This window comes from Filicampus tigris, chromosome 8, assembly GCF_054856515.1.
Source record: "Filicampus tigris isolate MCC_2025a chromosome 8, RoL_Ftig_1.0, whole genome shotgun sequence".
NCBI lineage: Eukaryota > Metazoa > Chordata > Actinopteri > Syngnathiformes > Syngnathidae > Filicampus > Filicampus tigris.
In genome coordinates, this window is record NC_141224.1 from 22,161,052 (window position 1) to 22,171,966 (window position 10,915).

General features: G+C 40.0%; 1 protein-coding gene across 3 annotated transcripts in view; it reads left to right on the plus strand.

Annotated features, from left to right (window-relative positions):
- The window catches only part of rspo2 (R-spondin 2), an 81,893-nt gene extending 72,020 nt beyond the window's left edge, over nt 1-9,873 (plus strand). For all 3 annotated transcript variants that reach the window (XM_086039055.1, XM_086039058.1, XM_086039056.1), the window contains one exon: nt 8,221-9,873. In XM_086039055.1, coding sequence (XP_085895181.1) covers nt 8,221-8,336 — 116 coding nt within the window. In that variant the 3' untranslated portion in view covers nt 8,337-9,873. The remainder of the gene's footprint in view (nt 1-8,220) is intronic.
- Nucleotides 9,874-10,915: the final 1,042 nt, after the last annotated feature.

Sequence of the window (10,915 nt, forward strand, 5' to 3'; positions counted from 1 at the left end):
GTCGGTTTTCACTTTAACTTATTGTCAGTAAGAAAGAGCATCAAAGAGTGAATGGGTGAACTAACACGCATTAATCCCTCTGCATATCCTGCACCAGGTTTTAGATGAGGAAATAATGACCAAACTAATCCCAACATTAGCTTTTTGAATTGGAATGTGTATGTTTTAAATCATTTTATCCCAGCAGCACTGTGATAGGAAGCAGATCATGGGAGGGGGGAGAGAAGCACAAAGTGTAAGAGTGAATGAAAGAGTGCGACACGCAGTAACCTTGTTAGAGCTTAGTGACACTGTGCAGAGAACCACTTGTCAGTTGGTTGGCAAGATGAGCGTTCTTGTAAATGATTGTTCTCCCTGTCGTGAGGCTCATTTCTTTTTCCCAGCGTTTGTTTGCCTGAGCATTTCTAAAATATTGCACTTTTCTGCATTTTTGGCATGTTTTTATCTGGAAATAATATCCAACTCTGAAATGAAGCAAAACTTTGAACCTTATTTTAGCCATTGCGCCAAGCTTTGGATTGCATCCTATTGAACTTTTGCTCACCTGATGTCATCGGGCCGAGTACCAGCTATAAATCAGTTGAAATGTTAGCAGCAGTTTGTAGATGCATCAGTGTATAGAATATGTTACCTTTTTCCAGACAGCCACAAGAAGTGTAAGTCAAGAAAACACTGCCTGGCTAAGTCTCCTTTTCCCTTCACAGCGTTATAAATGTATGTGTGAGGAGGCCCTTAATGGTTGATAATCCAATTCCTGCCACTGAAATCAAATCTCACTGGCGCCAGTAGTTCTCTTTTTCCCCTCACAAATGATGGCCTGCTCTACGGCCTGCTTATGAGGGAGAGATGAGCCGCTGAATATGAATTTACCTTCCCTCAGTCCACTACTTCAAATTTGTTGATTAACAGCATATCAACCCCTCCCTTTGTGCTGTGAAGGATATTAATTAGCAGCCTGCACCGAGAGGTGCACTAGGGTAACAGAGGGGATGTTTTTTGTTTCCCTCGCCCCCCCCGACCAGAATAGGATCCCATTTACCGTATGTCTTAATGCCTTCTTGAGTTAGGTCATCGATTTCTCTCAAACCACAAGCAATGGAGGTAAGATTAGGCCTTTGATTCATGCGGCACTGCCAGCGCTGTTAGTGGATGAAATCATTTGGCCTGTGCCAGTGCTTTTCTATTTGCTCACATATCAGTTGCAGGGTAACTTCCAGCAACATCTTCTCATGACAATTCATTGGAAAATTTAAGAACTGGAAATCACAATACTGTAAACGTATTCCAGACGTTTTTTTTTCTTTCGTGTACACAACACAACATGCGACATCTGACAAGACTTGAAACATCCCCATGTTAAATCTGCAGAGTATAACTTTTTTTTTTGTTTATATTAGTGCTGTCAAATTTACCGCGTTAACGGGCGGTAATTACATTTTGTAATTGATTTAACGCATGCGCATAACGACCGCCGATGCATAATCCCACTTTGAAATGCAGTGAGCAGCAGAGCGGGCGCGTCTCGCCCGCGGGAATATGAAGACGCATTTCGAAAGAAGAGGGCATCTTCAAATCTCAGATATGTGAATAAATTGGTTTGCCTCAGCGACTGAGGATGAGAAGAGAAGAGGGCTGTCTTTTTTTTGTGTTTATAAAGTCAGTTTAAAGGAGGAACACACAACGTGCTGACAACTGTACTGCGTCTCACTCTCATAGTAGAACACAGCATAAGACTCATGAGCCAGTCACATTCGTGTGCACTTCAGTGCCCACTCGGAAAATATATACTCTAAGAATATAAAGAAGCATTTGGAAAAAAGAGAACAGCTTTTAAATCTCAGAAATGTGAATACATTTGTTTGCATCAGCGACTGGGGATGAGTAGAGAAGAGGGCTGTCTTGTTTTGTATTAATAAAGTCATTTTAAAGGAAGAACACATGAATTGCTGATACCACCTACAGCATAGCACAGCATAACATATGAGGCAATAACGTTCCTGTGCACTTCAGGGACCACTCGGAAAACATACACTCTAAGAATATTACAAGGGCCACATATAAATGTGTACATTACACACACTTACACACACGATTTGTTTGCAGACATTTGAAATATTTCTGTCACTGTTCTGAGGCACTTTTGCGTTTTTGTTTTTGTAGAGAATAAAAATACTGCCTACTACAGAAAGAATGTTAATAATTTTAATTTAAAAATTTTAATTTTCATTTCATGATGATTTCATCCATCCATCCATTATCTGTACCGCTTCTCCTCACAAGGGTCGCGGGGCGTGCTGGAGCCTATCCCAGCTGTCTTTGGGCAGTAGGCGGGGGACACCCTGAACTGGTTGCCAGCCAATCGCAGGGCACACAGAGACAAACATCCGCACTCACAATCACACCTAGGGACAATTTAGAGTATCCAATCAACTTACCATGCATGTTTTTGGAATGTGGGAGGAAACCGGAGTGCCCGGAGAAAACCCACGCAGGCACGGGGAGAACATGCAAACTCCACACAGGGAGGCCGGAGCCGGGATCGAACCCACGACCTCTGAACTGTGAGGCGGACGTGCTAACCAGTCGACCACCGTGCCGCCTTCATGATGATTTGTTGTTTCAAAAATACATTACATATGAACAGTATTTTGAATGTATATATCCGTCTTGTGTCTGTTATGTTTCCATTCCAACAACAATTTACAGAAAAATATGGCATATTTTGGAGATATTGCGATTAATTACGATCAAATATTTTTTAAGCTGTGATTAACTCGATTAAAAATGTTAATCGTTTGTCAGCCCTAATATATATATGTATATGCGTGGGTGTGTGGCGGGGTGCGTGGGAGTGTGTGTGTGTGTGTGTGTGTGTGGCTTTGTATGGCTCCTCATACATCTTGCTGCATTTTATCTTTTACATTTCTTTTGGACCGATGACATTCCTGCACTAGTGCCACGGAGGTATTTAGTAACCTGGATTGCTAATGAAGCCTTACTCGCCGGAGCGGGAAGTGAAGCCACTGGCGGCCATCTTGCGTTGCAATTTTTTAAGCTTGCCTAACTTGAATACATTTGACTCTGAGCTCAGTTTTATTCCTCATATTAAAAATGTAACCAAGATTGGTTTTTATCACCTTAAGAATATCGCCAGAGTCCGCCCGTTTCTCTCTCAGGCTAACACGGAAGTGCTGATGCATGCCTTTATTTCCTGTCGTTTAGATTACTGTAATGCCCTGCTCTCTGGCCTCCCGAAAAAGAGCATTTCACCACTGCAACTACTGCAGAATTCAGCCGCTCGGGTGCTGACGAGAACCAGAGGGCGGGAGCACATTACGCCAGTTTTGAAATTGCTGCATTGGCTCCCTGTGTGTTTCAGGATCGATTTTAAAGTACTTTTATTAGTTTATAAATGTGTTAATGGTCTTGGGCCATCTTATTTATCTGATTTGCTTTTATCATACCAGCCCTCGCGGATCCTGAGGTCCTCTGGCGCCGGCCTTTTATTTATTCCAAGGGTGAGGACCAAAATGCATGGCGAGGCTGCATTCAGCCATTTTGGTCCTCACCTTTGGAATAGCCTGCCAGAGGATGTCAGGTCTGCAGAGACTGTTGATATTTTTAAGAGGAAGCTCAAGACACACCTTTTTAGTTTGGCTTTCAACAACTTTTAAATAATTTATCTTTTCTTTTGATTGAAGATAATTCTATGTTTTGCTTTGAATGTTTTAAAGCACTTTGAGTTGCATTTATGTATGAAAAGTGCTATATAAATAAAATGTGATTGATTGATTGATACATTAGTCTCAATTAGTTTATTTGGACATAGTACATTCTAGACAATACATTTGCATACAATATTCAGTACGTGGTAATGAGAGCCAACAAGGAGTAGGGAGAAGCAGTAGCTTATAGATGTCTACCCCACCGCACATCATGCAATACATTGATTTTCTCTGTGGCGTTTTCATGTTATTTTTTTTGTCTCTGCGGCCACAATGTGTGGCATACGGTTGTACCAATAAGTCTGGGAGAAGCTCTTTTGCACATTACATCTGTAAGAATGAAAGTATAAATTTTCTCGTAAGGTATATCTCTGATTGCTTCTCAAAGACTAATCTGTATCATATTATCACAACTATGAACAATGTAATGAAAGCAAAGTTTATCAAGAAAAAAAAAAAAATCACTGTGGAATGTAAACTTCAGTAATTCACGATTTACGATTCTGGGATAATATAACTTTTGATGCAGCCAGTGAAGTTCACTCTCTTCCAGGCTCTCATTACTCCATGCAGGGATCCTCTCATAAAAAATGCACTGTAATACACAGTTTTTCAGCGAAAAAATAACAGTTGTCAGTAACAGAGACAAATGCAAGATAGCCGCCCTCTGCCTTAGTGCCGGAAATGACGCACATGATAAGATGCTTTTTATCTAGCAATGGCAGAGCGCCGCTTCTATATTTCCCATTTGAAAAAAGCTAATTAAACATATTATTTAGTGTTTCTGGAAAATAATCAGGCAGTAATCAAAGAATTCATCTTTTTTCCCCCTTCGGCTGTCCTTTGACACAGACTAATAATGGTATAGAATCACATCATAGCAAAGCATCGACTCTTTTGTCGTAATGCAGATTTCCAATCTAGGAGGCGACAAAAGCTACACACTGTAGCTTTAATCAATATTCAAGCTAAATTCTGCAACTCCAAAACCCACAGCGCAAGAGAATAAGTTCAGCTAATTCTGTGCCTTAAACTAAATCGGTTCAATGTCAATAAACATAAATCTGGACATTTTCTCAGCAAAATTGCAACTGTCCTCATTTCCTACTAACGTCTGTACAAATGTGCAAATGCAATGCAAATGTCAGTGAGAGGTTTTGTCCTTGCTAAGCACTTGTTTACAGATCCTCCTCCATAGTTTTTTTTTCTTAGGTGGGAAACAATAGCTACATTTAATTTTTGTTTCTTTTCTATCCTTGTTGTATATTAATAAACAGCGCCATTGACCAACATTATGATGTGTGTGATAGATGATAACTTGTTCTTGGATTTTTTCTCCCCCATACATTTATCTTGATTATTGCCGAGATTCTCGGAAGGGGCAGTAAAAAGCTGTATATTTTGCCAAAGTATTTCTGAAGTTCATGTAGTTGACATAGGAGCTTACACTCAGTGGGATAAAAGGAATTACAGGCATGTGTTTGTTTCAAACACGCACAGACCAAGGCACATGAACATAAAAGAATTCCACGAAAGGTCGTTTCTGACAGCAATAAACAACCGTCCCACCGCAAGCTCTGCTTCTGATTTTGAATACAAAACATTTTGATTTGTACTTGAGTTTTTTTTTTTTTTTGTTTATTTGTTTGATTTACATTCATTTCCAGCTCAAATACAAATGTCAAGCTGGCAGAAAAAGATTGTATCTGTAAAGGGAAACTAAACATTGGTGAGTTATGCTTCTGCTGTGGTGTGTAAATGCAGCCAGAACGGAAATAAATAACATGTGAGGGATCATCATATTCTGATAAAAGCCATTCTCCTTTCATTCAATCCTTTATGTTCCACCGACAATGTAAAAATGAAGATGGCAAATGGTTTTAAACTTTCTGTGCCTCCCAAGATAAAATCTTCTTTAAATTCCACAAGATTTATGATTATGTTCCAAGTTTTGAACGGAATGATCGACTTCAGTTAATAATTTTGTTTCCAGGAAAATGAAAGAGCCTCTTCTGTGAACCTTGGTAATCATCTTAAGTAGTTACTTAAACATAAGATGATGGAATGGTACAGGATGCATGGTGCCTTGAGGAAAAAGTAAACAAGGTTCTTGGAGATGTATGATGGGTCATCTCTGATTGTCTCAGAATCTGGAGGATGAGTCGTGTGTGGGGATTGGTTGCCCTCTAGCTGCCAACACTGAGAAGTTTGAGTTTAACATGCAGCCTAAAATGGCAATGCTGGTGTAACGAGTCAGTCACTTTGCAGAGTTTGGATCAATAAATATAGCACAATTATAATGATGATATAGTCTGACCTGATGAACTGAATGGTGGTAAGGTTAAACGTGATGACTGGGAAACATCAGAGATGAGCACATAGAGTACATTCGCTTCCACAACGTCCTCATATAGGAATCCGATTTTTTAAATTCCTCGTAAAAGTTCTGCACTGCCAGTTTGCTAAGAAGGAAGACACTCTCATGGATGAGAAATATAAAGAATTTAAAACACAAGAGCAAACTGTAGAAGCAATAGTGTTTACAAAACGAGCATGAAAATGCATGAAATGATTTGCACATGTCTGGAAGGCAGAAGCTTGATGTGGATATTAAACAGTATAAACATGTAACGCTTCATTGTCAAAGTTCCCAACCCGAACACGAGAAGTATTTTTTAGCTTTCATCTTTATTTACATTTCAAACAGTTGCTGTAAATGCTTCAATATAACCTTGTGTCCAAGGAATCGAGCTTTCCGTGTTACAGGAGTTTAATGGTACACCACTTTCTTTATAGCTGTCAAATATAATTTACGTTGGGTTGATTCGCTGAAAGTGTTTATCAGGCACCTAGCAACGCTGTTTTGAATGAAAATTGCCTGTTTAAAAGGCTAGGAAAACTCTGCCCTAAGCCAAATGTCTTTCAGGTCCAGGTTTGCTTTAACAAACATTCTGGTGCTGTAAGCCATGCTAAAAATCTAAAGTGGCATCAGTTAAGCAAGTGTACAAAGTTTTCCGCTCACATTCTTCCGTGTCAGGGCGTACAATTTCGATGGAAGTGATGTGAAAGTTGTTCTCACAGGCTAAGCTGTGTGTGAGAAGCTTTATGGCCATGGCTTAAATTGGCAATGCGGTTCAAAATAACCAATTGAGATTAATTGCAGGAAATAGCTCTGAGATGGTTTGATGTTTGCATGCATCTGTATTATTCATCGAGAGAGCCTATTAGCAGAGCAATATCTCGCCTTCTCATGCGTGTCAGCTTAAACAAGTGCAAATTTTACTCCAGGAATGGGCACAGGGTGTGTTCTTGGGGTGCTTTAAAGGCCAAATGTAAGCACATATGAGAAGGCAATTAGAGATAATGCCATTTTACACACACTTACCTATTTTTTCGTGAGAAAGAGTTGAACAAGTGCAATAATGAGAGCCAGAAGCTATTGAAAGCATTCCAAAAACGTATTTATTTTTCAAAAGCATCTCTCCCGCACCCCACCCGACTCCCACATGAACCATAAGCGTGGAGTGTACTGTTTTCGACATCAGAACCAGTTTTGGTCTCATCATCCAAGTCCCCCCCCCCATTAGATTTTCTTTTACCTTAAATTCCCTCACACTCACTCTGTCTTCCATAAATCTCTCGCGCACACACACATACACCTCGTTATCTTATTTGTGGCCTTGGCAGCCGGATTGTTGCCTTGCGGTTTAGTAGCCAGCGTTTTCCCTGTCACAGAGAGTTGAGGGTGCAAAACCTTCACCACACATGCTTCCATGAAAGCAGCGTGTCAGTTTCCAGCATGGCTTGTCCCAGCGGGGAAACCTGGGACAGATTAACCTCGGGCTGAGGGACGAAGTTGGGAAGATTTGACTTTCTGCACTTCTCTCCCCTCTCTGTTCCATTGGCACTGGAAAGTGTTGGGGTGAACGCATAGTTCAAACCTCATGTTCAGACCCGAATATTGGAGCTTCCAACATATACGACTGACTCGTTTCATGTTTCATGTTTCAAGTGTATGTGGTATCAGGTCGCAGTGAAGAGAAAACTTGACAAAAGAGTCCATGGAAACTCTTTGAAAAGGCAGGCGCTGTGAACCTTGGCAGATGATCGGACAAAGTCACGTCCATAAATTGGCTTGTCCTGCTGGACGTACTGCCTGCTTGATAAGAACAAGTCGTGAAAATGTTGCTTGGAGTTTTTTTTTCTTCTTTTTTTTTTTCTCTCTTTTGCCAGAAGGCAACACAAAGGTAATGCAATGAACAAGGTTTTGCAGCTAATTGCTTCAACTCATTGATTGTACGATATGTCTGATCACGATAAAACTGACTATATCTGAAAAAAACATGCTACCTGCAGCCCGTGCAGTCAACAGGGTGTGCAACTTCACCTTTCACATTGAAGCCCCACAACCTTCATGGCAGTTTATGACCATCAAAAATAGAGATTAGAGCTGATTGATGGGATAACACTTTCTCCTCTTTTTGTTTTTTCTCAGGAGGCTCAGGGAAGCATCGATCCAAAGAAGCAAAGAAGAAGGGCAAGCAGAGGCTGCGATTTTGGGCCCAGAACCAGCACAGCGACCACTTGGCCTCTGCACGCGCCAGCCAGTGAGGACTGAGAAGATGGACTCACCGTTAAACAAAGAACCTACGCAACGCTGCTAGCTGCAACCATGCTCTGACTGACAAAACATCACAAAAACACCGTCAACCTCGCCTGCGTCTCAGACCTCCAATAACATCCCTCCCACCCCCTCACCTACCAGAACATCGCCATGATTCCTAAATCCGTCACTGCAAAATGTTTGTCTACTATACAATTTGAGTACCAACACACTAAAAACATACTTGACACACCTGCCTCTTGCTACTTCCTCTCGGCTGCACTGTTCAGTAGTCGACTCACTTGACACAGTTCCACCCCATGCCTTGCCTTGTGGACATTTACAGTTGACATTACTGAAACACATTTCCCCTCAATAACAATGTCATTAACTGTCTAGGGTGATTGAAGACGGAGGGGGCAACCAGAGACTGGAAAGGCGAGCAAGCCAAATAGGGGGAGGTGTAAGAGAAAGGTAGGGAGAGATTTGCCAAGATGTATTATTCAGTGGGGGGCGGAGGTAAGGGGGTTCATTAAACAGCCCTGAAAGAGGAGCGGAAAGTAGGAAGCACGGGAAAAGATGGAGGATGATAAAGAGGTACGAGACTGGGCCGAGGAAAGTGAGGTTGACGGCCAAGAAGATGGCACCTTGAGCTGAAAGAGACTGTTTTTTTTTTTGGTTTGTTTCTATATTTATGTCAAAGCTACCCTCACCTTTCTGTCTGAATGGATATGGACTGTTCCCATGTGTGGCCTTTATGTTCTGTACATTTTTGAGAGTAATATTAAATTACCATGCATAGTTGCAAAGTATTTTATTCTCAGCACAAACTGTTTACGTTCAGTCAGCTGTATGCTCTAACTGTATAGTGTGCATAAGAAAGAAAGAAAACTAAGAACTTTAGTTGTTTGACGCGCATGGCAGAGACACACGTGTACATAGTTTATCGAATTATGAAGGCTTATTGCTGTATTTTCAGTCTTGACTTGTTCACCATTCTAAATGTAGGGATAAAAGGCTGTAATAACACGCTGCAGATTAAAATGATTAAAAAACAATAACATAGCCATCACATAGCTATTTCATTTATATGGTAGGTATATATTTGATTTATTTATTGATTCGGTTTTGTACTTTTTTTTGTTCAATGACAATTTCTTTTTGCCTCATACTGTTACTCTTATATGCTTTCATATTTTGGGGAGTTTGACATCATGCGCATATCTGCAAGAACTTGTTTTGTAATGTCATGCATTGCTTAGTGTTGTATTCCATCCATTCAACTACATCTACTGATTTCACTGTTTCAAAGAGTAAGCAAAAAGGACGTATACAACTCTGCTTTGATATATTCTGAGTTTATTAATTAGACGCCAGCAAATGTATGGTCATAGGACTGCATATGTGTACATTGTGTTTTATTAAACAACATTTCATGTGACTGTATGAAAATTGTTAATGTCTGTAGCGCTAATATATGTGCCTACACTCTGAAACTCTTTCACTCTTCACTTTCACTATCATATGATTTCAAAAACATTTATGGAATCCATCACATCATATCGTAAACACCAGTGCAGCAGTAAAGCCAAAGAATTGGATATGGACAATTTGGTCGAAATAGTGTAACGGTATTGTTAACACTCAGTATTACACAATCGTGTTTTACATTTTCAAGTAGAATCATTTATCACATCTTCATGGGCTACATATTGCACTGAATAAAGGTTTACACTGGTCAACAGCAAATTTTAATCTGAGTAACCGTTCCGCATAAATGCAGAATAGCTTGCTCGCAGACTTTTTCATATACAGTATACGGATATAACAAAATATTTACTTTGTTGTTTATTTTGATGGCGAGACCCAACTAATAAAAAACGGAATGTTTCATATGAAACCTTTAAATTTACACTGTTTAATAGTGCAGTATTTACCATTGAGAAATTCCCAACATTAACAGAAGCCAAGAATACTCTGGAGAATGTGTATGATTGTTAGAATTTCCCTTGAACCAAGAGACACTTTCATGAATTTAATACAGAAGCAAGGTGCAAACCACTAATGAATTTCAAGGGCCATAGTGTTTGCATTCAGTCAAATTCTGCAGTATTGATAGGATGGTGCATCGCAGTGCTGCCAGTTAATGGCCCTACATATTCTCTGAAAGCAACTTAAGTCTTTTTAAGGCAAAATATTTGAACTAGGAAATAGTATTCTTCAATGGCCAATCAGTGGTCTGATCTCAATCCAATAGAGCACCCTTTTCACATTCCGAATGCAAAACTGAAGGCAGTGAGACCCACACACAAGACCCGAGTGAAAATGTCTGCAGTGAAGGACTGCCGAAGTGTCTACTGGGAGGAAAATCAATACTGGTAATGTCCAAAAACGATTGTTATTATTATTATTATTATTATGATTTTAATTATGTCAATTGTTCAAAATAAATCCAGTGTCTGGAAATAGAGGTATACTTTGTAAGGAATAATAAATGTGAAATCCGAAATGGAAAATGACATTTTTGTCTCCACTTTAAACTTGTGTGCCTAACTGTAAATGGCTCTTTTTCACCATTAGCAAAGTA